This window comes from Eubalaena glacialis, chromosome 5, assembly GCF_028564815.1.
Source record: "Eubalaena glacialis isolate mEubGla1 chromosome 5, mEubGla1.1.hap2.+ XY, whole genome shotgun sequence".
NCBI classification, from domain to species: domain Eukaryota; kingdom Metazoa; phylum Chordata; class Mammalia; order Artiodactyla; family Balaenidae; genus Eubalaena; species Eubalaena glacialis.
Genome location: NC_083720.1, coordinates 147014478 through 147041877, shown reverse-complemented (window position 1 = coordinate 147041877; position 27400 = coordinate 147014478). Strand labels below are relative to the sequence as shown.

General features: G+C 43.0%; 1 protein-coding gene across 9 annotated transcripts in view; it reads right to left on the bottom strand.

Moving 5' to 3' along the window:
* Positions 1–27400, bottom strand: part of ABCG2 (ATP binding cassette subfamily G member 2 (JR blood group)) — a 154413-nt gene that overhangs the window by 51539 nt on the left and 75474 nt on the right. The window contains exon 4 of one of the 9 annotated variants that reach the window (XM_061192631.1): positions 21225–21423. The exons of 4 other annotated variants lie outside the window; for them this stretch is intronic. In XM_061192631.1, coding sequence (XP_061048614.1) covers positions 21225–21423 — 199 coding nt within the window. Of the gene's footprint in view, positions 1–20305; positions 20385–20581; positions 20654–20842; positions 20937–21224; positions 21424–27400 lie in introns of those variants that run through there. 4 more of the 9 variants (XM_061192641.1, XM_061192636.1, XM_061192639.1 and 1 more) reach the window with 4 other exon arrangements.

Below are 27400 nucleotides of genomic sequence, written 5' to 3'. Positions count from 1 at the left end.
GAATTGTAACTTCCATAAATTATCCCTGGCATTTAAAGAGCCCTCTATCAATCAACGGGTTTTCACACTGTCTCTGATTTGACAGTTCCACCCTGAAGCATCCGGTGTTGACACTATATTCAGGTCCACAGGCTGCTCAGGACCCTAGAGTTGGAGTCAGGTGGCTGAAGTCTTCAGGCCAAGGAAACAATCCAAGTCTGGCACTCTAGGCCTCCACAGCATTGCAGCAGAGTGATCTGGGGAACACGGCACGAAGGATGAGGTCAGCCACACAGAGAGGAAGAGACCCCATCGTGGAAGGTCTGTAAGTCAGCGAGAAGCTGCTGAGGCCTTTTAAGCAGGAAGGACTCATGATCTTAATTGTGTTTTTAAAAAAACACTCTAGGGGCTTCCCTGGTGGCGCAGTGGTTAAGAATCCGCCTGCCAATGCAGGGGACACGGGTCCGGGAAGATCCCACATGCCACGGAGCAACTAAGCCCGTGCGCCACAGCTACTGAGCCCACGTGCCACAACTACTGAAGCCTGTGCGCCGCCAACAAGAGGAGCCACCGCAACGAGAAGCCCGCACACCGCAACAAAGAGTAGCCCCCGCTCGCCGCAACTAGAGAAAGCCGGCACGCAGCAACGAAGACCCAAGGCAGCCAAAAATTAATTAATTAATTAATTAATTAATTAATTAAATCTATAAAACAGACAAACAAAAAAGACCCCACCACTCTGGTTGCTGTGTGGCAAGTGTGGAAGCAAGGCCCAGTCAGGAGGCTCCTGCGGGAAACCAGGTGAGACATGCTTGGACAAAGGGATGGGCCTGGGTAATGACAGAGGGGACCTCAGAAGTTCCAGGGCTCTCTTCCCACGCGGTAAGGTTTAGATGCCTGTGAGACATCCGAGGGAGAGACAGATCTTTGGTTAAAAACTGAGAAGCAAAAACAAGACTCTCGTGGATGACAAACCACAAAGCCCTCTTGGGGGTCTTCAGTAGTCAATAATGTATTGCTCTATGATTTTTGAAACATGCTACAGACCCACATTTGATTAACTGTGAACTGCTTTTCAAGAGGCATCACGGGATTTACGCTGTCATACACAACTGTAAGGTTTAGGATGTTGGCAGGTGCGCTGAGTGTCAAAATCCGTAAGAAGATCGCTGTGCTTGGCCCCCAGCCCCCTGGCCTTCTCTCCTGGAAGGACCGTGCCTCCCTGCTATCTCAGCCATGCATGCTCTCCACCTTGGCACTGTGAATCAAGACGCTGTCTTCTCACCCACCTAACTCTCCCATCATTTATCCATCTATCTTTCCGGCCCACTCCCTCTACTTATCAGAGGACAGCTCCCCTAGGACTCCCTCGGCTCCTACCTAAGTCAACCTCCTACTTACACTCTGCGTTTCATTCCCTCTTGCTTACGCAAGGACACCTACCCAGTTATCTTCCAACACCCCTCACTTTTTCTCCCCTGCAGCAATGTTTCCTTCTCTACTGATTATAAAATTCTGTAATTCTTCTCCCTTCTCCCCCTCCCCTTCTATGAAGATGGTATATAAGCCCCAAATTCTAACAGCCCCTTGGAGTCACTTTTTTTTTCTTTAAAAAAAAAAAAAGCCCCCACAGCTCCTATCCGTCCGTTACCCTCTCCCTCCTAGTCCCTCTTAAAACCACTCCGATCACGCTTCCATCCTACCTCACCCTCACACCAAAACCACTGCTGACAATATTAGGTGATGGCCAAAGTGACATATCCAATGACTTTTCTGATTAAAACGTAATTCACCGACCATAAAATTCACCCTTTGGAAGTATGGCTAATTAAGTGATTGTGAATGTATTAATGATCAATTCTTAGTCAAACCACCAGCAACACCGAAAGCTGAATATTCTCTCCTGGAAACATTTTCTTCACTTTGATTTCAGGACAAGATCAGGAAGCTCGGTTTAGGACATAAGCTTTTGAGACATTCAAGCAGAGATACAGCGGACGGTTGGATGCTGACAGGAGAGGACCTAGAGATACACAGAAGTGGTATGAAGACCCTGAAACTGGATCAGAAGGGGAGTGGCTGTTGAAACACCACTGTGGCATAAAAGTTACTTTGAGCTGAAGGCACTTGAGTTCCTGAAATCCCTTATCTGCCTAGAAGCAGAGCACGCCCTCACGCAAATTAATTGTCATAAGTCTTCTCCCCGGAAGCAACCAGGGAAAATTGACTCTTACCACCTGAGACAAAGAGAAATCTGTACCACACCTAAACAGACCTGTCAAAAAATTACCTGGTTCCCATCTATTCTCCTAAAGGCCCAGTTATCTTTCCTAAAAGTCATTTGTGTTCCCATAAGTGCCCTTCTCCCCCCTCCTTCTATGAAGATGGTATTTAAGCTCAAATTCTAACCACTCCTTCGAGTTACATTTTTCTGTGAACTCCCTTGCCACATGATTGAATCTAACCTGCCTTTCTCTCTCGTTAATCTGTCTTTTGTTGGTTTAATTTGCAGGCCCCGAACAACAGAACCTAAAAGAGTAGAGGACAAGTTTTTCCTCCCCTCCTCTGCAGCTAAGAGAGGAACGCCAAGGACTGAGTCCTAAGGATATGTTTACAATAGTGGCGATTAGGAAGCACCAGCCAAGAGATACATAATTTGACAAAGTTAAAAATTACCAACTCCCTGGAATTCCCTGGCAGTCCAGTGGTTAGGACTCTGTGCTTCCACTGCAGGGGGCTCGGGTTCGATCCCTGATTGGGGAACTAAGATCCCGCATGCTGTGCAGTGCAGCCAAAAAAAAAAAAAAAACTACCCACTCCATTTATTCTATCAAATTACACAACAAATCACTTATTTTATAGATGGTAATCTGGTTCTTGATGTGTAAAAATGGTATAAATAAGGCCCAAGGAAGTGATTCTCTTGTGTTCAAGATAAATGGAGGTCAGATGGAAAAGTACCTATGCTTCTTTCCACATTCTATAGTAATATGCACAGGGAAAATAAAATAGTGCTGTCCCCTGGACACATGTGGCTACTGCCACTCAGCACTTGAAATGTAGCTGGTGAATGTTTTATGTTATTTAACTTATTCACTTAAATTTAAATAGCCACAAGTGGCTAACAGTTACCATACTGGACAACACAGGTCTAGACTGTTTACTTCTTAAAAATGTATTTCCTCATTCTTGGGTTACTTGATAAACAACCAATTTTATAACCCCATAAAGATAAATATACTTGAACACTGTGAGGTCACCCCACCCACTCTCATATCCATCCTGCATCAAAAAAAAAGAAGACAAGAAAAAGATGCATATACTTGCTATATGCTGTTATCAAATAAATTCATTCCTGAGTTTTAAAACAGCATAAAACTGTACTATTTTTATTTCAAAAATAGGATAGTGCTATATATTTCAGATTGAGAATAACAAATCTATAAAACGATTAAGTATACAATGGCTGAAAAAAGGCAATGCTTCAGTTATTTTAGAACTGTCTTCTGAACAACTGCTAAATTGAATTAAATCACTTTCCTCAAGTGAAAACAAACGAGGTGAATCCCTAAGGAATTAAATCTGCTCCCCAAACAGAATTCACATTTTACCAAAACATTTTTGACCATGTTTTTGCAGGAAGGGGGACCCCTTCCAGGGCCCGAGAGTGGGCTCTGGTCTAACACTCGGAAATGAATTGTCCAAAGAGACACACATGCTGACAAAGCAAAAGACTTTATTAGAGAGGGGTGCCAGGTGGAGAGCGGCAGGGTAAGGGACCCCAGGAGAACTGCTCTGCCACGTGGCTCGCAGTCTCAGGCTTCATGGGAATGGGGCTAGTTTCTGGGTTGTCTCTGGCCCATCACTCTGACTCAGGGTCCTCCCTGGGGGCGCGCGCATCTCTCAGCCAAGATGGGTTCCAGCGAGGAGGCTTCCGGGAGGTTGGCAGGACGTATGGTCTCCTCCCTCCTCCTTTTGGCCCCTCCCGGATTCTCCCAGTTAGTTTTTGGAGGCAACACCTCATTCTTCATCGGGACCTCCTGCTGTGAGACAACTCAGGCAGGCGGTTATCGTGCTTGGCCAAGGCAGGTGGTTTCCGTCCACAGTTCCCCAACAATAACAGAAATTTCATGACATTTTCATGGTGAATTTCATACTGCTTTATTCAGAATTTCAAACACCAAAGGGAGGCTAATGAAAGAAAAATAATTAATTTAAATAAACTATAACCCTGCCAGCCACCCTCCAGGGCTTTCCTCTAAGAGTCACAGAGATCTCTCTAACAGTGTATGACCAGTACTTGGATCACAGCTCACCAAACAAACTAGCACTAAAATGTTCTTCTAGCCCCAGCTCATAGCGTAGGAACTTTCCTCTCGCGCCCTTTTGGCCTTCAGCCATCTCCCAAATTATAAGTAAAAGAATGATATTTTAAAGTATCTCCTTTAGACTTTACTGCAAACCTGCCACTTCGGAAAGCCACATTTGCATTTGCAAGCTAAAAATCTGCCCACACAGGCTGCTGTAAAAGCAGGGACCTAACATCCATTATCTTTGTATCCTTTGGAGCTCTTCATACCCTGTTCTCGATTATTCCCACTGAATGAAAGACTAAATCACAATATGCCACATCCCTGTATTAAGCAAAGTGGCTTCATAAAGATATTCTAAGCACTAACAAGAGGAAGTCGCTAAGCATCCTGTTTAGAGAAGTTCGGTTCTGGTAGCATTAGTAAACTACGTATACAAATTAGAAGGAACAAAAATACACACCACAAAAGATTCTGCCTGGAATCTATGAAAGGTAAGGACAAATCTTAACGAACACCACCTAAAAACTCAATATATTAACACAGCTGGAGCTCACAGAAAAAATAATTATCCCGTTTCAAGGCAGGACACTCTTCCGGCCAGGAATGTCCTTCCCCATTCCTTTGCCTACAGCCTCAAATTCACTTGAGAGATTAAGACCAGTTCCATCCGTCATGGAGTAGCACATGGCCCGGGAGGGGAGGCGGATTTAGAAGTGGCCTCCTAGAGGAGACTAACCAGTTGTACGGGAAGCAGAGAAAAGAGAAGAAAGTTGTCCTAGTAAAGGAAAGTAACACCATTAAATTGAAAGAGATTGTGCTGGGAAATGCATGCTGTCCGTTATACTAGAGTTCAGCTCTGGGGACGGGGCAGTCAAGAAAATGAGGCTGCAAAAGTAAGCAAAGGCCATCAAAGGGTGACATATGCCCTGTAGGGAGCGAAGACTTGACTCTGGAAGCTCCGCAGGTCCCTTCAGCCCTCCTCTCACTCGTCCGACACATCCCCATCCTTCCAGCACAGAGGAGATACTCCGTAAGGCCAGTGAGGGATCTACGGGGAATTAGTGACTTACGGAAAAAAGGTACAGGTAACAAAAAATGGGGGAACATTCCTTCCAATATAATGCCAACTATACTCATGGTTCAGCCTAATCTTTGTTTTTTGTCACGTTTATTAAAAACACGTCAACAGTAAACAGTGTTATAAACAGTAAAACTTATCCTCCTTAAGTACAGTTTTTGGACTTTGAAGATGTATACAGTCATGGGACTTCCCTGGTGGTCCAGTGGCTAAGACTCCGCGCTCCCAATGTAGGGGGCCCCAGGTTCCATCCCTGGTCAGGGAACTAGATCCCACATGATGCAACTAAGAGTTCGCATGCCGCAACTAAAGATTCCCACGTGCCGCAACAAAGATCCTGTGTGCTGCAACTAAGACCTGGCACAGCCAAATAATTATTTAAAAAAAAAAAAAAAAAAAAAAAAAAATATATATATATATATATATATATATGTATACAGTCATGTTACCACCAAAATTAAGACACAGACCATTTCCATCATCCCAAAGAAATTCCCTCTCCCTCCCCGCAAGCCCCTGACAACCACAGATCTGTTTTCTGTCCCTTTTTCAATTTAATCTTAATCCTCCCTTTAAATAGATACAAGTGCACATAAAGTAAATACAACTGACCCTTTGAAGCCCAGCAGGACCCTGTGGGGTCCTCCTGGGTACAAAAGCCTTTCTGTGTCCCTGGTTTCTTATTTGTAGGAAAAGGCTTCAGCCTCCTAGACCTTCCCTGAGTTCCAAAAGGCAGATTCAAAGTTAGTAATTAGAAGAGTGAAGGAATGCAGAAACAATGGAAAGGCAGTAAAGAAACAATAGGGCTGGGACTTCCCTGGTGGCGCAGTGGTTGAGAATCCGCCTGCCAATGCAGGGAACACGGGTTCGAGCCCTGGTCCGGGAAGATCCCACATGCCGCAGAGCAACTAAGCCCGTGCACCACAACTACTGAGCCTGCGCTCTAGAGTCCACGTGCCACAACTACTGAGCCCGCGCTCTAGAGCCCGAGAGTCACAACTACTGAAGCCTGAGCACTTAGAACCTGTGCTCCGCAACTAGAGAAGCCACCACAACGAGAAGCCTGCGCACCACAACGAAGAGCAGCCCCCGCTCGCCGCAACTGGAGAAAGCCCTCGCACAGAAACGAAGACCTAACACAGCCCAAAAAAGAATAAATAAATAAATAATTTTAAAAATAAATAAAGATCACTCTGACTTGGGGATGGGGGGCGGGGGAACAGAGCAGGGAGACCACCTAGAGGCTTCTGCAGCCATCCAAGAGCCAAGATGGGACCACTGTCCTGCACCCCTCCTCCTAGCCTATGACAGTTGGGCATGTTTTGCCCTAGAGACACTACCAGACACGAGACAAGCACTCAGAAACTGTAAGTAAGAACAGTACCTGGTTTCTAAGGAAGGGTGTATTCGGACATATATATCTTAGGATGCCAGGAGTACCCCCGGTCTGCAGCCCTTTACCCACAAGAAGGTGGGGCTGGGAGGATGGGGAAGGCCCAGGACTCCAGCAGGCAAAAGGCACCTACTCCCACAGCAAGGTCACGGCCAGTGGAGGTTTTATAGTGAGTCTCAGCTGTCCACCCCATTCTAAAACAACCCCATCTCCCCCGACTCTGCCCAGGCAGGGAAAAACAGGGGCAAGTATAATGGTCCAGCCTCAGGCCCACGGAAACCCACTTACGTTTACGTTTTCCGTTTATACTCATTTTACATTTACGTTTACACTCACACTCATTTACACTTAAGAAGAAACTGACAGATGTGGACGGGGAATGCTGACTGCCGTCCCAGGAAACAAGGCGTGCTGCCTGGCATTCCAGCAAACCAGGCTCTGGCTATCAGCCACTGCGGCCACCATCCCCATACCTCCCGACGCCCCTCCACCAAGCCCCCATGGTGCACACCGAGGGGAAATTAGAGAAAAAGAGGACGCACTGTGTGCTCTGGGCACTGGCCCTAGATAGTTCAGATGCGTATCTAAGGAATAATTACAATGAGCCCAGATGCTGGTATCTTCCCATACATCGAAAAGCACTAAAATCATTAACTTGTGATGTCTGTTTCTGGTGACTATTAGTTGTCTTTGATGTCTGACGACACGGTTTGTTTTTGTTTTCGTTTTTTTGGTTGTTGTTGTTGTTCAGCAAAAAGTCCTAAATATCCTGGATATTCCCTTATCTCTTCGGATCAGTTCCTCAGAGCTCTCCGAGAGGCTGTCTCCTGAGCTTCAGTTTTCAGTAAGGTCCTCAAATAAAACTTAACTTGCAACTTTTAGGTTGTGCGTTTTTCTTCAGTCGACCCTTTTAGTGAACAACAAAGGGACCCAGAGCAGACTTCTCTCCTTCGCCTGAACTCTATGAGGATCTGGAGCCTTGGTACCAGCAAAGGCCTCTTGTGCCCGGACGCCCCCAGACGAATTTAGGTAAGTCTCTTCTGGGTCTTGGATTTCCTATTACTGGCTGATGATCCTAAGCTTTGTTTGGTGGTGGATAAACTCCTCGTTGGAAGAGTAGACCTTCCTTGAACTTAGTTTCAAGAAGAGGTACCTGGGTTACCCCAGATGAATGACACTGGGAAGAGTCTGCTCAGTTTAAAGACGTGAGCGGGTTACCACAGTTGAGAGACACTCGGAAGATTTTATTATGTATTTGTTGCCGAAATCTCGGCTTCTGTACGCCAGTGCCGAATAGAAATACGGAGACAGAATTTAGGAGAAAAGAGAAAAAAGTGGCTTTGTTTCTTGGCTAAGCCAAGAGGGGACACAGTGGGCTAGTGCCTCCAAAAACTGTGCCCCTCCTCCCCTCCACCACCACCGGGGAATCGGAGATGATTTTATATGCAGGGCTCGCAGCCTGTGGTATATGATAAGGATCAAAGTAATGAAGGTCTCGCATTCTTTTTCTCCTTGCATTATTTCAAAACAGTCATCGTGGCGTCAGGCGGCCTGGTAATTGGGTCCGTCTGTCTCTGGTTTATTGGCCTGCGTGACCTTCTTTCTGAAATGCAAAAGCTACAGGGGGTGGTTTGCGGCCAGGGAGCACAGGGAATTTACATAAAGTTAGGGAGTGACAGGCGCAGGATGTAACTCAGAGAGTCAGGGGTGACGGGGCAGGATGCAATTGACATAGGGTCAGAGAGTGATAGGTTAGCTTTGTGAAGTACCAATGGAGTTACACACACTACAGATTAGTAACAGTTAAAATAAAACAAGGAGTGATTAACTCTTTCAGGCCAGGTTATGTTTCTTCTCTAGCCTGTTCACTGTGCCCTTTACTTTCCTTGTTCTCAGGAGAGGAAAAACTTCATTTCTATTTTTGCTGCAGCATACGTACAGAATTTATTCCTACAAGTACCAGCTTAGTTGGGAATTAAAGGAAATCTCACCCTAAAAATGGCCAAATTGGGATTATTCTAACATTCCAAAATGAATGTTAAAAGAACCCCAATTAATTCTTTTAACATTCCAAAATTAATTAACTAAAAACATTCTAGCTCTGTGTGCAGCTACAAAAAGCCAGCTCCGTAAAACATCTTTTCAGAATTCCGACCCTAAAAGAACAAAAGCCCTTCTAGGAAGAACTTGCATTTCTCTCCCTGGGTCTTTGAGATGTAAATGTTGTACCTGATCTTCTTATGCCTTTTTTTTTTTTTTTTTTCCCCTGTGTTTTGAGAGCTCTGACAATGGCCAGACAATGGATCTTTTAAATTGGAGAGACTTCTAAATAGGTAAATTTTTAGAGGGCTCTCACTATAAACAGCTGTTTTATTGGTACCGATGAAAAGACCAAAGCAGAAAGTAAATACAAAAAAATATAACGGCTAACCTTAACGACTCCCTTAGTTTAAAACAAATAAACAGCAACAACAAAAAAACAGTTTGGGAAGGTGCATCTGTGGTCAGTTTCCCCTCAATGGGTCTTACAGATGCTAATAAAAGCATTAGATTAATTGTTCATCAGGTTGATTAACAAGGGAATAAGAAAATGAGGGGAAAGTCTAGAGATGTCTTCCCAACAAGGTGGAAATTTTAAAGGGACTTATTCTAAAAGGATAAAAATCTTTAGATGGTTAAGAAATGGAATAAACAAAACAGACATTAATGGGATTAAAATAAATGTTTTGATACAACACTAAGGTTGGATGGCCAAAGGGACCCCCATTGGTCCCCAATACTAAAGAGCCCCAAACAAGTCTCCTCTATTTACCCCAGTTTAAAACATGCATGTATTTAAAAGGCTGCTGGGGACTTCCTTGGTGGTCCAGTAGTTAAGACTTCGCCTTCTAATGCAGGGGGTGCGGGTTCCATCCCAGGTTCAATCCCTGGTCAAGTAGCTAGGATCCCACATGCCTCAAGGCCAAAACAACAAAACACAAAACAGAAGCAATATTGTAACAAATTCAATAAAGACTTAAAAAAAAAATGGTCCACATCAAAAAAAAAAAAAAGTCTGCTAGAAACTTACACTGAGATACCTGACCGGCAATTGCTTGGGGCAACAGGCCAATTAATCAAGTTGGCTCAACTCCTCAACTGGGGACCCCAAAGCCTTTTACACAGAAATAGATAACATGGTCAGGGGATAAAAAGAAAGGTTTCTAGGGTCAACAACAAATTGGCACTTGCCAACTACCTCTACAAGGATTAAATCATGCACTGCTGCAGCTGCTGATTTTCAACACCCCCTGCAAGTTCAGGGCGGAGAGCAGAAATGAAGCCCTCTGTGGTCTGGGAAAAACTGGCAGAACAGGGCTTCAGAGAGTTAGATATTTTCTGGAGCCGATTTTATGAGCCCAATTCTTGTATCTCCTCATATCTAGAAAAGCACCAAAATCCTTCATGGTGACGTCTGCTCCTCGTGACTAGTAACCTTCATGAGACGAGCAGAAACCTTCTACTGAACATACGTGCTTGATTGCATGTGTTCCCCCTTCACCGAAATCACATATATACTGACCTCCCCCCGCCCTGCCTCTTGGAGCAGTTTTTCAGAGCTCTATGAAATGCTGTCTCCCGGGCTGCAGTCCTCATTTTGCCCCCAAATAAAACTTAACTCGCAACACTCATGTTGTGCTTTTTTTTTTTTTTTTTTTTAAAAGAGCTCCTGACTTATTTATTTATTTATTTGGCTGTTTTGGGTCTTTGTTTCTATGCGAGGGCTTTCTCTAGTTGCGGCAAGCGGGGGCCACTCTTCATCGCGGTGCGCGGGCCTTTCACTGTCGTGGCCTCTCTTGTTGCGGGGCACAGGCTCCAGATGCGCAGGCTCAGTAGTTGTGGCTCACGGGCCTAGTTGCTCCACGGCATGTGGGATCTTCCCAGACCAGGGCTCGAACCCTTGTCACCTGCATTGGCAGGCAGATTCTCAACCACTGCGCCACCAGGGAAGCCCCAGTGCATTTTTTTTAAGTAGATACTGGGACTCCTTGTAAGACCAAGCCTAGTTGATGGGGTCTTAATGGAGGCTAAAATTAAAGATATAAGAGTTGATAGAATTGAGATGAACGTTTATAAAAGTTGGTATATTTGAATGGGCTTTATATAAGATGGTTACATCTCTTCTGCCAATTATATTATGGGATAAACATTAGGTCTCACTGGGGAATGCTTCCCTTGCCTGGTATAAGATAGGGCATATAAATCTGCCCCTCAGGCAATATTGATTAAACATACTAAGGAACATCAATAAGGTTACCTGAGCCCATACAATATGAAATAAAACTGGGAGATAATATTCAGGGACTAATAAAAACAATAATGGAGATTTTTTTTTTGCCCCGAGGGTAAATTGCTCTGGGTTTCATTTGTACACTCAGAATCTGAGGGCCTTTGCTGAATGCCCTGTGCAAAGTTTGGAAGGCATGATAGATTGAACCCTAAAGTTCTAGAACATAGAACTCTTGATTTTCAGTGTAGTTGGAAATCTTACTGATATATAAAAGCAAATTAAAGAAAATGTAGTTGGGCAAATCAATCTTTCAATATCATTTAGGTGGCAGACCAGTTCTCTGGGGAATTAAAAGCAACTGTCTTTGTGTTGCAAATCTCTGCAAATCAGAAATGTAAATACAGCCCACAAGGACCTGAGACTGAGCCTAATTAGCTCAATCAGGTAGAAGCTGAACCCCCTTCCCTTCACCAAAAAAAAAAAAAAAAAGGGAAAAAGAGGGAGGCCTTGTTAAACTCAAACTGCTGGAAAGGCTCCCTCACCAAATCCAATTCACAGCCTCCTTCAGGATTTATCAAGGACAGATACAAATCTTAAAAAATCTTTTCCACAATAGTGAAAAGCTTTAGTCATCTGAGCAAATAAATTTAACTTACTCCAAATATTACTTACAAACTAGTAAGTTTATAATGTAATAACTGATTCATGACTAAGTTTTGAAATGAAGCTATAAGATCTCTATTTATGTCTGTTTATATGTCCGTGTGTACATTATACATATGATATGTCCATACCTCCAGATAATATTATCAAAATTAACTTTATAAAAGACCTGTATTTAATTGACTTAAAAGTAAGCACTTACAAATTGAGTATTTTTACATATAATAAAAAACTAACCCAAATTTCAAGTTCATGTGATCTGGGAAATATTCAATACTAAGTTAATATCCAGTTTTAAAGTTTAAATTTGTTGGTTTAATTAATACGGACATGTCTTACTTTTATTGCACCTAGGTTTACTAAAAATTAAATAGGTCATATTATCTCTGTTAAATTCATCAAGAAAAATATCTTGAAATGATGGTGACTTGGTCTAATGTCTCACGAAGTTTTCATGGGTAATCTAAACATAACTGTAATTCAATAGATATAAATGGGGTAAGAGCTTTTAGGTAAATTCTTTAAGAATAATTATGTTTTATGGTAGGTCTACTTAAAAAATAGTTTCTCCAGATTTTTGGTGACATAAAACTTCAGAGTTTTGCTAAGTTAAATGATGGAAATTTATTAAATGTCTAGATCCTTCCCAAATAAAATAAGATACTGAAACATTACTCAACACAGGCTGCCTTTTACGGAGAAACTAAAGATACTTAGGTTTATTAATAAAAATGATGTCACACTGAAAAATTTTCTATAAAAAAAAGCACATATTTTTTAGAAATCATAAACAGTATTTGTGATTTTGCCAATGTATAGAATAATAATGTGAAAGACAGTTTATAATTGCTTACTTCTTAGTTTTCACTAGAAATTAAGGTTTTTAAAAGATTAGAATTCTGGTTAATATATGTAATTGAGACAACTAAAATTGGTAAGGAAAACATCTTTGTATGAAAGGAAAAAACGTATATAAAGTGGAAACACATTTTGTTGAGGGAAAAGAAAGTAATTTCGTCCTGGAGAGAGAGAAAAAAAGGAAAAGCGTAGGACAAAATCTGAAAGTAAAAAGAAAGTTACAGAAGGTATGTGGAAATGGAACCCTGAGAAGAGTTCTGTACACGGTCAGGACTGGCTAAGATTAAAATAAAGTTTAATTGAGTAAATAAATTTCAATATTAAAAGTAAGCTAGCATGATTAACATAAATATGGATCTGAAATTTAACTGAATCTTTTTATCACTGTGAACTCAATCAACAGGCACTAAAATTATAACTAAAATATAGGGAGAGTGTCGAAATCTTCTGGATATTAAGGGGCCCTCTGAGCACACAAAAAGACAAGAGAAATGAAGATCTTGCCTAAAACCCTTCTTTTCAGAATGAGAAAGTAGGCTCAACGGCTTGCCCCAAGATGGGGGGAGATATAGGAGGTGGGGAGGCGGGGGGCCAGGACCTCACAATTCATTTGAAGACATTTTGCACATCTGAAAGATACGATCTCAACACACCATTGTAAAGCAATTATACTCCAATAAAGATGTTTAAAAAAAAAAATGTTAAAGAAAAATAAATAAAATCTTTGCCCTTTTTTAAAAAAAAAAAAAAGAAATATCTTATTTCACTCTGTCACCCAACCTGGCTTCTAGAGCATATGGTTAATTTGTGTTAAAAATAAATAAAGGCATTTAACTTCTGCCAAAAAAAAAGTGATATGAACAGATGTCCATAACATGAATATATACTGACTGGCACTTCTGATTTGAATTCAAGACTATGGGGTTTGAACATAACCACTTTTATATTACATCTGTGTCTTCTTTCTTCCACACAAAGAATAATGATTCTCAAGACTCGGGAGATGACAGAATCTGAATATCTCATAATTATTTCTTTGTTTTATTGCACATTACATACATAATAATTTCAGAGTAATAAAATATTAATACTACCATCACCAATATGATTACTGAAAGTTAAAATTTTTTTCAGTGCAGCCACTATGGAAAACATTATGGAGGTTCCTCAAAAAATTAAAAATAGGGTTGCCATATGATCCAGCAATCCCACTCCTGGGTATATACCCAGACAAGACTATAATTCGAAAAGATACATGTACCCCTATGTTCACAGCAGCACTATTTACAACAGCCAAGACATGGAAACAACCTAAATGTCCATCAACAGATGAATAGATAAAGAAGATAAAATGGTATATGTATCCAGTGGAATATTAGCCATCAAAAAGAATGAAATAATGCCATTTGCAGCAACATGGATGGACCTAGAGATTGTCATACTAAGCGAAGTTAAGTCAGAAAGAGAAAGACAAATACCATATGATATCACTTATATGTGGAACCTAAAATACAATACAAATCGACATATCTATGAAACAGAAACAGACTCACAGATATAGAGAACAGACCTATGGTTGCCAAGGGGGAGGGGGCATAGGGGAGGGAAGGAATGGGAGTTTGGGATTAGCAGAGGCAAGCTATTATACATAGGATGGATAAACAACAAGGTCTTATTGTATAGCACAGGGAACTATATTCAATATTCTATGACACAACATAATGGAAAAAAGAATATGAAAAAGAATATATATATACATATATATATATACACACACACAACTGACTCATTTTGCTGTACATAAGAAATTAACACAACATTGTAAATCAACTATACTTCAATAAAATTTTTAAAAAAAGATATGATCTCTACATATCTGCCCTTCACATATATTCAGCCATTGGTCGGGACATAGTTTAAATAAGTTAATAAGCTAAAAAAAATCCTACTTTCTTATCAGAGCCTGAAAAAATAAAAATTAATGTGTTCATTGTTTTGTAAGCACTTATGGGTCATTTGAGAAAAAGTGGGAAATTTTAAAGCTCTAAACCCTGCCAATTTCATTTCTTTCCCACAAGAGACTGAACCCAAATTGGCAAATACAATCAGGGCCTCTAGAGTGTTTGAAATTTAAGGCATTACTCGCCTCGTAGAGATGCATTTGCTAGGTCACAAATCTATGAAACTTAAAAATATCAAAGCAACTCCCAGCAACACACCTAGTACCCACATCTTGGTTTCTTATAACAGCCTCCAAAAACAAGGAACCAGAGTGCCTTGGAGAAATGGTTGATGCCAGGGTTGGGGCATGGAAAATACCAAAATGAGTCTGGAGCATTTCATGATACCAGAAAGTAAGGAAATGCTTTTTAAAGAACGGGGATGGGGAGGTGGTATGTCAAAAGGGCACAGGGGGCTTCCCTGTTGGCGCAGGGGTTAAGAATCCGCCTGCCAATGCAGGAGACACGGGTTTGAGCCCTGGTCTGGGAAGATCCCACATGCCGTGGAGCAACTAAGCCCGTGCGCCACAACTACTGAGCCTGCGCTCTAGAGCCCGCGAGCCACAACTACTGAGCCCGCGTGCCACAACTACTGAAGCCCGTGTGCCTAGAGCCCGTGCTCTACACGCAACAAGAGAAGCCACTGCAATGTGAAGCCCACGCGCCGCAACTAGAGAAAGCCCGCTCACAGCAACGAAGACCCAATGCAGCCAAAAATAAATAAATTAAAAAAAAAAAAAAGATTTAAGGGGACACAAGATATTTGCATGGCCCAAGTTTCTCTCCCAAGATAGCTACTAAATACAAAAGGAAAAATGATAACTTTCCATCGGGGACCTGACAAACAGCACTTAACCAAGGTCTACATCAGTCATAAGACATCATGTGCCTCTGCTATGATGCACTGGGATTATTTCTAGTATTTCTTCCCAAAATGGACAGCTTCAATCTAGTCACGAGAAAATACTGAGTACTAACCGAGGGACATTCTACAAAATAACTGAACGGTATGCTTCAGAAGTGTCAAGGTCAGGAAAAACAACAGAACAGAAAGTTGACGAGTTGTCATAGTTTGGAGGAAACTAATGATACACAACAATCAAATGCAATATGAGCTCCTAGGCTGGATCCTGAACAGAAAAAAGATAGTGAAAAGCTGATGAAATACAATTAAGTCTGTAGTTTAGTTAATAGCATTTACCAATGTTAATCCATTAGTTTTGACAATGGTACTACAGTTTACGTAAGATGTTATAGGAACTCTCTGTACCATTTTTTGGGCAACATTTCAGTAAGTCTAAAAATAATTCCAAAATAAAAAATTAAAATAAATAATGAAATAACCCCAATATTTTTCAATGTTTATAACGCAAGTGTAATATTAGACTTAAATTGCCATCTTTGCTCTTTAAAACTTCCTCGTCAAGGAAGCCACGGCTGTATCTATTCTGAAAAGCATTGTTTTATAAAGACTAACACATCAAAGATCTCTTTCCCTTGTTTCTCATAACATATGGAGGGAGAGGAGAATAGCAATTTGATTTTTGTTGAAAAATTCAAACCACTTGAATTTTTGCTTGCTTCCACTAGGAAGCAAGATAGAACACATCTCACTGGGGGAGAGGGAAGGTATATATCTAAGGATGAAATCAGAACACAATGAGGGGTTTGTAGCTCCAGGAAAGAGCTAAAAGTAGCAAGGATGGATCTACACTGTAGCAACTGGAATGAGTCACCTGGCCCTAGGCTGCTAGTAATACCTGGGCGTAAATCAACACTGCACATGTCAAACGGACTGTACTCATAGCTTAGATTCCAGATGCAAGCAGTGAACGGTCTGGCATGATAATAACAGTACTATTAGATTTAAGGTACGACTTAAATTAGGTTTTTAACTACAGTTAGCCCATGGCTTTATAGTTTCTGAAGTACATGTGTTTTATTTGAGGTAACTATCATATGAGATATCCTAGAAAGACATTTAACAGTCTCCCGCTGTTATGAAACAGGAGAAAGGTGGATCAGAAAGATTTCTAAAACAAAGTACATGGCTGGTTTGCAGATCCGTTCACTGATGGGTCAGATAAGAATACTAAGTGTTCTCAGTACCCCTGACAGTCTGTAGAACTATTCTGGCACTTTCAACTAACCCATATTCCGCTTGTGGACTCAAAGAAAATCAGACCTCTCCCATTCAAACTCATATATTCTCTGGTCCCATGAAGAAACTGTGGCCCAGAGAGATGAAGAGACTTCATCAAAAGTAGAAAATGAAGAAATGGCACAGTTGATTAGACCTAAGTTAGGTCTGGGCCTCCCTACTCCTACCAGCTCACACGCTCTTTTCATGTCCCTGCATGCCTTTACAATGAGTGGCTCTGTGAACATGGAAGGAAACTGAAACAAATGACCAGGCTAGGTTTAAAAGAAAAATGAAAGAAAGGATTGGTGAACTTTAATAAAGTTCAACACAGTCTTTTTGTCCCAGCTATAAATGACCCTGTGAATTCTCAGCCTCCTCCTCTATAAATATGAAACTCCAATATCTCCCTGAAAGGTTTGGTGTGAGCAAAAAAATGAGAATGAATGTAAAAACCACCTGCAGACCGCAAGCACTCACCACAGTTAACGGCCGCTTTTATTAATTCTGAGTACCTGATAATCTTGTCTTAAGGCATTCCAAACTAATATGGGATGATGGAGGAAAAGGGGTAAAATGAAATGCTTTCTTCTCCCTTTCTAAGGATCCTGTTGTCCCTCTAACTTTTCTATCCCTCCTTTCCTTCCCCCAGGGTGGGCTCAGGGTGCGGCCAGGGTAGGGCTGCGCAAGACGGGAAGAGAAGAGGTAGACCTCCTGTGCAGAAGCATCCAAGGTGTGGGTACCTCTCAGGCAGTCTTTATCACTCTTCCCTTGAGACACTCAGCTCAAGTGTCTTCAGAGACAGATCATAGGGCCTGCTGCTTTCTAGAGACTTCCATCTTTATGCCTCCGGGCAAAAACTCAATGCCTGTGAAATGACAGAGAACTACCTAATGCTACCTGGGCCTAAGCACTAATTTCCAGCCAAACCTTGTTCTAAAGAGTAACAGGTCTGGACTTCCCTGGTGGCGTAGTGGTTAAGAATCCGCCTGCCAATGCAGGGGACACGGGTTTTGAGCCCTGGTCGCCCGTGCACCACAACTACTGAGCCTCTGCTCTAGAGCCCGCGAGCCACAACTACTGATCCCACGTGCCTAGGGCCCGTGCTCCGCAACAAGAGGAGCCACCGCGATAAGAAGCCCGCGCACCGTAGCCGCCGCTCGCCGCAACTAGAGGAAACCCGCGCGCAGAAATGAAGACCCAACGCAGCCATCAATAAATAAAATTAAAGAAAAAAAAAAAAGAGAACTCTCTAAAAAAATTTTTTTTAAAAAAGAGTAACAGGTCTTTTCAGTTGCAAGCCCAAAGGGACTGAGCTAGTGAGCCGCGTTTTCAACGGGGTTTCTGACCTTGCCAAGATTTCATTCCACCCTTCTTGCCGAAAACAAAACTTCTTCCTTGAAACTGGGATGAGGGCAGCACTTCTGCTTTACCCACACCCACCAACCCCAGTTTAAACGACAGAACACTACTTTCAATGCTACGATTCTCTGGATGTTTTATTTATTTCTATAAACAAGCTAACTGTGTGGCTCAAAAATTACATGTCCACTTTCTAACAGTCTCCTAGTGAAGGAGAATACCGGCTTCCAAAAAACAAGATGGGGTGAGGGGACTGTAGTGAGAAAGGGGACTGAGTGTTAATGGGTTTTTAGGGGAGAGGATGATGAAAACGTGATGACTGCACAGACTGTATACGTTAAATAGGTGTGAACTCTATGATACGTTCTCATAAATTAGATCTCATAAAACTGCTGTTGGGAAAAAAACGCAAAACTATGAGGCCCAATTCAGCTAGACAGTTTCTTGGTTCACATCCTGCAGTGAAGTGGGAACTGATTTTTTAAAGGATAAACTTTAGCTTTCTGTAGACCTATACATCCTATATCCTATATCCTATAGAGAGGATGGCCATTCAAGTTCTTTAATTTTCACTAAAAGATCTCAACCCTAACCTATAACCCCAATAAGCAACACAGAATAAAACTTCCCACTTGATATAACCTTCAACTGCTGCCAAACTGCTGTCAGAAACACTAGAGAGGGGGCTTTCCTGGTGGTGCAGTGGTTAGGAATCCGCCTGCCAAGGCAGGGGACACGGGTTCGAGCCCTGGTCCGGGAAGATCCCACATGCTGTGGAGCAGCTAAGCCCGTGAGCCATAACTACTGAGCCTGAACTCTAGAGCCCGCGAGCCACAACTACTGAGCCCCTGAGCCACAACTACTGAAGCCCGTGCGCCTAGAGCCCGTGCTCCGCAAGAAGAGAAGCCACCGCAATGAGAAGCCCCCGCTCGCCGCAACTAGAGAAAGCCCGTGCACAGCAACAAAGACCCAACGCAGCCAAAAATAAATTAATTAAATAAATTTAAAAAAACGCTAGAGAGAGAAATACAGAGTATCTGAAGACATGAGGTCCACCTATCCCTCTATAAAATCTAGATTTACTCCCAATTAAGTCCAAACTATCAAACTGCAGCATGTGTGACCATAGGAGCTTACCAACCTACAAGCGTTTCTCATAATACTTACAGTAAGGAAAATGACAACTACAGCAAGCAGTCCTAGAAAATGCACTATTGGCATGTACTATGGGATGGGCACCCAGACTCTCCCACCGCCATCCTTCAGTCTCCTCTGCATCCTTCTGTGACACAAGACATTTGCCTCAGAAGCAGATGCCAGGAAAATCTTCTCTAAGGAGCTCATATATTTCCTGTCTTTATCCTCACTGAATTGTGTGACTGATTGGTCCCTTTTTATTTCAGCTTTCAAGGCATAACTTTAATTTGCTGTCCACATCCATTCTAATGTGCTCCCCCATGGTGACTCTTCTCTTGGTGCATTTTACTTTCCATCTGTAACACTTATGCTTGCCTCAAATGTTCTTGAATCCTTAATAAAAATAAATGCAGAAATTGATTTTGGCTGTTCAGTGTATTTTCATACCATTTTGATGCAACAGAATTTGTCTCCTATGGGAGCTCTTGCTGAATGCCCAGGGTCTGGAACAAAGATGACCAGTATACATTTGTTACTATGAATCTATTTTTCTTTTTTCCTGAAAGTGTAATGAGCTTTCATATCTCTACTATTGGGCAAGAAAATAAAATGAGGCAACATTACAGGTATTTTTTTACCTGCTGGCTAGATTTACAATCTAATTTTTTGGTAGTATGTTTTTCTGTATTGTTCTAACTTCTCCAGCATTATTTTTAATAAGTATTGAAATAAGCTGGTTAATTTTTTGAAGTTAATCATTAAAAGTCAACTACCCACAGAAAAATTACAAAAGGCAGCTCAATATAACTCTTTGGCAAACCATCCAAAGTTGTGGACACATTTTATGTCCTGGGGAGAAGAAAAAGACATAGAATATATTGGCTAAGCCCTTTAAAAGCACCAATATTAACACATTTCTCTCCTATTTCCATACTCAATAAGTTTTTATCCACCCAGTATCATCTCTAGCTTCATACATTCGGGGAAAGGCAAGAGTTTTACCAACCGGCTCACACACACTACCAGACACGGAACCGGCTGCACCAAGACACTATTTTCTGGTTAAAAAAAAAAAAAACAGAGTCTATATTTTCAGTCTGTTTCATACTCACTTTCGAATGAAACTGGCTGGGAGGAACTAATTAAAACCCAGTCATCTCAGTTGTACAGTTTTCTATCGTCTACCAAATGCATACACGCAACAGCCACGGACCTTTCACGGCACACACATCCCAAACGGCTTTCACGGTTTACTCGCTCAGTTCAGCAGTGGTTCAGTTTAATTTAACCAAGGGCTTCAGTCTCCGGAGCCGTGGTGCTCCGAGGCAGAGCACTAACAGTCATTTACATAAACGCGAAGCTGGGTCAGCGGGGCCTTCCGAACATACCCGACCGAAGCAGCTCGCACTCAACAAGGACGCCAAGCGCCCGCACCACGCGCCCCTTTCCAGGCGGCCTCCTTCCAGCGTCCGCCCGGTCTGGCTCCCTCTTGCGTCTGGCGCGCGCGCTCGGGACCCGGCGCGCAGCGGCGCAGTACCTGGGACCCGGGCCGCGCCCGCCGGAGGGGCGACGTTCTCCGACCGACGCCCACGCCCCGGCGGGCAGCCCAGCCGCCGCGCCCGCGCGCTCCCCGCGAGCCCCGCACTCACCGGCGCCGCGGGCCGGCCCCGGATGACGGTCACTGTCAAGGGGAAGCGGCCGGCGAACGGGCAGAGCGCAGGGCGGGGCCCCTCTCTCGCACCCCGGCTCCCTCGGGGTCGGTGCCCGAAGGCCGGCGGGAGGCGTGGCGCCGCCTGCCTCGCCGCTGATAAGGGCCCGGCGCTCGGGCGGAACGCGGGCGAGTGCTGTGTGAGCGCATCCAGCCTGGCGCTGGACCACACCGTCACCTGCCCGCGGGGACCGGCTGACGGAGATGACTAGCCCGGAGCCCGCGGGGACAGAGCCACAGCTCCTGGCCTCCGGGGCTCGCACGAAACGGACAGGGGCGATTGGCCCTGGGAGCCCCAGGACGCTACCCGGGCCGATCGATACCTGGTCTGACCTGGATGGATTTGGCCACTGCCGGTGTCCCACGCTCCTAAGCACCAGGGGACGCGGACACCGAGTTTTGTTTTTTGTTTTTCTGTTGCACACGTTGTCCACCCCCAGAGCAAGTAGGCGGTCTCTAATGAATGAGCTTCGGAGAAATCAGGTGCGCGCGCCCCAGGGCCAATAAAATCAGGAACAGAATCTAGGGGTGGAGGAAACAAAACTTGCTGAATGAAAATAGTACTATGAACAGTTTAAATGTGTCCCTCACACTCCTGTAATAAATATCAGTACTTCTGTTCAATACACTGATGGTGTAGAAAAGCTGGAAAGTGTGCAGATTCAGGAAAAGAGTTCCTAACCTCATCCCAATACGCTCTTAAACTGATCACTGCCATCAAATTGTTTGAGAAGTTCAGATTAAAGCCAGCATTTCATAAATGTATTGTATTATAAAGAGTCATTTTAACTTATAAATTAGCATTTTACTTCGGGCTAATTATTTTCAAATGCCCTGTCTTCTCATTTAGTGTTTGGGTATTTTAGGTAACAGAATATTAGGGAGGGAGGAACCTGAAGACGACCGTCCTAATTTTACATATGAGTCACCTGGTCCAAAGGAGGCCATTTTGCACAAGGTCAAAAGTTAGGCTAAATGGGTGACTCAGTTTCTCAGACCATTGCCCTTTGTTCTCCCTCCTCTCCACCTCACAACATCTCTGACTAGAGTAACTGCCCACTATTTATAGAGCCTGGTTATTCTTTTTTTTTTTTTTTTTTTTTCTTCCCTGCCGCTCTGCGCGGCATGCGGGATGCAACCCGTAATCCCTGCAGTGGGATTGCAGAGTCTTAAACACTGGACCATCAGGGAAGTCCCTGAATGTGTTCCTAATCTGGCACTTTTTTCTTTTCCATTTAACTAAATTTTTTTCTCTCATTACATATCAAGTAAGAAAATGAAACTCACCTGTAACCCGTCAGCCACATACCATCTGCTTTTAGTCTTTTTCTCTGCATACATTTTTTTTTGAAAAAACAAAATTGGGTTTATATACAAAGTACAGGGATGAACGTCGTCATCTCTGCAGTCAGATAGCCTGTGTCTGAATCCTGGCTTTCCCAAACCCTGGAGACTTGAACTAGTTACTTAGTCTTGAAGTGGTTATTGGTAATCAGGGGAAAGGATCTCTCAGGGTAGTTACAAAGATTAAATGAGACAATGTGTGCAAAGTCATTAGATAGCACTCAATAGCATAGCTGTTATTATTTTGTAAAATTGCTATATTGCAAACATGGTTCCCTGCAGGCACGTGGTATTCGGTCGTCTTGTTACGTACCATAATTAATTTAACCAATCTTCCTATTATTCACAAAACATCTCTGGTAGCTGTGTCATGGCACACTCAGGTAAATTCCAGACAGGGAACTGCTGAGGCAAAAGCTATGCTCATTTGAAAAATTTTAAGACATATAGCTAAATTTCCCACAAAAAGTTGGTGCCAAGTTCAGTCTCCTAACAATTTAAAAGATTGCTTGTTGCCCTAAATTCTCACAAATACTGGACAGAATAATTTTTTTTTAATTTGATAGGTAACAAATGGCATATCAGTGTTTTAATTTATATTCCGTTGACTTAGTGAGAATAAACTTTTTTAATGTTTAATGATCATTTGTGGTTTATTTGTAAATTTTCAATGTAAAGTTTTTTTCCCATTTCTTTCTATTAATTTCTTAGATGGCGTAATAAGTAAACAGAAAGAGCCTGGATCTCTGATGATATCACTGACCTGCTGGACTATCTCCAAGCTGGTTGAAGTTACTGTCACGTTTTATGTGCCTTGCAGTCAAACCACAGAATTATCAAAGTTAGGATTTCTTTACAGTCCCAAGCTTTGGGGCCGTCTGGAGTCCACACCCTTGACGCATACATTGGAAATCTTAAATGGGCACTGGAAGGGCTGAGGTGTCACCATGTGTTTTTGTAGGTAGTGTGCGTGGACATAACTAGATGATTCAAAAAAGATGCCTTCAGGTAAAGGGAGCCGATAGTCTCATTCATGAAGTCATTTGAGTCTCCCTTTTGAAAACGCCAAAAATAACTGGGAGACTTGTCGGGGAGAGGGGAAGCATAATCCTCCTTTCCAATCGTCACACCAGTGAGGGGTGTTTGCTTGTATGGTTCTAACAGGGGTATCAGTGCTTGACGGAATGTCAGCAACAGATGGTTACAAATTTGTTTAACGTTGATAAAGGATACGATTTATCTATTATATAGAATGGCAACCAAAGCAAAATCAAAGTCTTCTCATTAAAGGAACAAACTTCCTGGGCCTAGAACTCCATCAATCAGGCACTCTACCATCAAAGCTCTTATATGGACCTATGAGAAGCTCTCTTCATCCTTCTCGTAGGATTCTTAATATCCTCCAAAGCTCTCCCCGCTGCCCTGAGCTCTCAGTCTATCTGCCTGCCTGGCCACCGAGCGCAAGGAGCTGGTAAGGACCCAGGCCATTCCTCAGTGCTTACTCCAAGTCTCCAAGTGGTGAACTCGGGGTCAGTTCCCGCTTAGCGAGTTCAGGTTTCAGGCAGGGCTTATTATGGGCCTGGGGGCATTTGGCTTACGTATATAATGTTTGTACTGGATCCCAGTATATTTATTTTCATTACTACTTAAGTTGAAGCAAATAAAAAACGGTGCAAGAGGGCGTATGCACCATGACCCCCCATGGCTCTGCTTACAGCTACCAGGGGCCTTTGATTCACTCCGTGAGAGACCGTTCAGTCTGTAGTTGCTTGAGCACTGACGAGTAAGTGAAGAAACAGGAACAGGGTATAGGCAACTCTTCCCAAAGGTCTCACTATAAAAGGAAGGTGACAGAAAGGAGTATACCTAAAGGCTATCTTGGGGTTCAGAGAAAATATTTCTTGTTTGGTTTAAATTAGACAGGCCAGAATATGTGTCCATGCCAAGAGGACAAGCCATAAAGAAGAAAAGGTAGTTAACTGGTTATAATCAGGTACCTTAGAAAGCAGAATGGAATTAGAATTCAGACGAATTAGTGTTAGAAAAGCCAAAAATATATATCTTTTTAAAATTGTGACAAAGGGGAAGGGAGTCAGGGGGTGTCCTCGTGTAATAAATGTTTTAAGAAGGGAAAAGAGAAAATTGAAAGATATGTCTGGCCTACAACTACACCTTCTCTCTGAAGTTGGGGGATCTGCTGAGAGTATGGGCGCGAATGAGAAGATCAGGGATCTGAGAAAATGATGAATACTGGAGTAGGCCTGTATTCATTTCCTATGGCGGCAGTAACAAACTACCACAAAACTGGTGGCTTTAAAGCAACGAAAACGTATTACCTGGCATTTCTGTAGATCAGAAGTCCAACGTGGGCTTTACTGGGCTAAAACCAAAGCTGTTAGCAGTTCTGGGTTCCTTTCTGGAAACTCTTCCAGGTTTCAGAGGCTTCCTGAGTTCCCGGGCTATGGCCCCTCCTCCAGCCAACACCACAGCATCTCTCGGACCCTGCTTCTGTCATCACATCGCTTTCTCTGCCTCTCATCTTCTGCCTCCCTCTTCTACCTTTAAGGACCCTTATAGTTACATTAGACCCACCAGATAAACCAGGGTAATCTCCTTATTTTAAAGTCATCTGATTCGGTAACCTAGCACATTCACATTCCGGGTATTAGGACATGGACATCTTTGGCAGGTCATTATTCTCCTTACCGCACGGCCCTAAGGAAACAAAGAGGATACTCATGTAGGGACCCACAGAGCTCCTATGAAGACTATTTAAACTGAAGACATATGAGATACAGCTGTTGAAGAAGCTTTTTTTTTTTTGAAGCTCCCCTTATCTGACTAAAGGCACAGCCTTCAGAGAGTGAAGCTGCTATAAATCCCCTCAGAGGAGCTTCAGTGCCTGGTGGAAGACCAACCACGCACACCTGGATAAGAAATTGCATAAACAAACATCACAAACTGTCATACTTCTTTCCTTCCCTAAAAGCCTACTTGTCTTTCCTAAAAGTCCTTTGTTTTCCCATAGAATCCCTTTCTCTCCACCTTCCTTTCCCCTATTAAGCTGGTCTATAAGCCCCAGAGCCTGATCTTTTCTCCTTTAATCGGTTTGTGGTCAGTTAACTTTCATTCCTCCCCCAGCCCCACTAGACCTATCGGCAGAGGAAACGTTTTTCTTCCAAGGGACCCAGAGAGAGACTACAGGGCAACACCAAGGACCCCTAAGATTGGACTCTATAAAAGTGGTGCCATCAAAGCCACAAATGGGCATGGCTTTCCCAATCACAAAGCAGTAAAGACAGAGCGGGTTAGAAGGTGGAATTCATTTGAGGATGTGGCTTTGCTGGGTGGGTAAGGCAACAGAAAAATGGAGCAAGAGTTTGAGCGAGTGAAGTGATTCATCACAGGAAAGTGGATCCAGGAAGAGACAGGTAGAAAGGGAGACTATAGCGGGGTCACTTGGAGGCTGAAGAGCTGAAACTGGAGGGTGAAGTCACTGAATAGCAAACTGGCATATAATATTGGCACTCCAGGATTTGACAAGGTCCCATGGTTTGAACGTGACAGCAGAATTCGGGAAATGGAAGGAAGGTATATTTATCTTCTAGTGCTGAGTGAGAACTTGCCATCAGTTTAGCATCTTAAAACAATACTCATTAATTATTTCAAAATTCTGGAGGTCAGGAATCTAGGTGGGCTAGGCTTGGCTCTGCTTAGGGTATCATGGGGCCAAATCAAAGTATGAGCCAGCCGGGCTCTTATCTGAAGACTCTTATCTGAAGAATCTACTTCCAAGGACAGGTTGTTGGCAGAATCCAATTCCTTGCAGTTTTAGGACTGAGGTCCTCGTTTCCTTGCTGTCAGTCAACCAGCTCCTTCAGGCTGCCCACATTCCTTCTCATGGGACTCCCCCCTCCATCTTCAAAGCAGGTTCTCAAACTTCTAATCTCTTGGATTTCACCTTCCTCCTTTTGAAGGGCTTGTGTGATTACATCAGGCCCATCTAGATAATCTCACTATTTTGGGGTGAACTCATTTGGGACTTCAATCACAACTTCAAAATTCCTCAGAGCAGTACCCAGATTAATGTTTGGTTACATACCAGTGGAATCTTGGACCCTGGGGGAGAAGGGGATCTTTAGAATTCTGCCTACACTGAAGGTTAAGTTGAGAAGATCAAAGGGCACAGAAGCTAGGGTGATGGGTTGGTCATCTAAATAAACACAGACTCTGCCAAACTAGTGACATCTTGGAAAGAAGAGAAATACCAAAAACCAGTTGTCAATGTTTTTATAGGTATGGAGAAGAGAAGAGAAGGGAAGAGAAGGGAAGAGAAGGTGGCATTAATACAGAGAGAGACAGCATAAGGTGGGGTGGGGGCCGGGCAGCAGGGGATGGTGGAGGTGTTGAGGCCAGATGTGCAGCCAGAGACCTTGATTCATATAATTTTCTTTATATAGCAGACAAGAGACCAAATAACTCATTTGGTTGTAAAGTTTACAGAGGTAGTCAAGCCCTAAAAAAATGAGCATAGCAGAGGAAAAAATGTACATAATTAGGTACAGATAATTAACCTGCAGAGTTACAAAGTGGGACAGAGGTTGTAACATTTGTCCCTGCAAAACAGACTGAAAGTTTAGATGTAGAGAGTCCACCAAAGTAAATTTCACAGATCTATAGTCTTTAGTTGAAGTAAACTTTTAAAAAATTGTTTTAAATTTTTATTTATTTATTATTTTTATTTATTTTTTTATTTTTTCATTTTTGGCTGCGTTAGGTCTTCATCACTGTGTGAGGGCTTTTCTCCAGTTGTGGCGCGTGGGCCTCTCACCGCGGTGGCCCCTCTTGCTGCAGAGCACAGACTCCAGGAGCGTGGGCTTCAGTAGCTGTGGCATGCGGGCTCAGTAGTTGTGGCTCACGGGCTCTAGAGCGCAGGCTCAGTAGTTGTGGCACACGGGCTTACTTGCTCCGCGGCATGCGGGATCCTCCCGGACCAGGGCTCGAACCCGTGTCCCCTGCATTGGCAGGCAGACTCCCAACCACTGCGCCACCAGGGAAGCCCTGAAGTAAACTTTTTAATGGAAGTATAACACACATATAGAAAAAGTACAGAAAATCTAAGTAAATAGCTTGATGTGTATTTTACAAAGTAAAC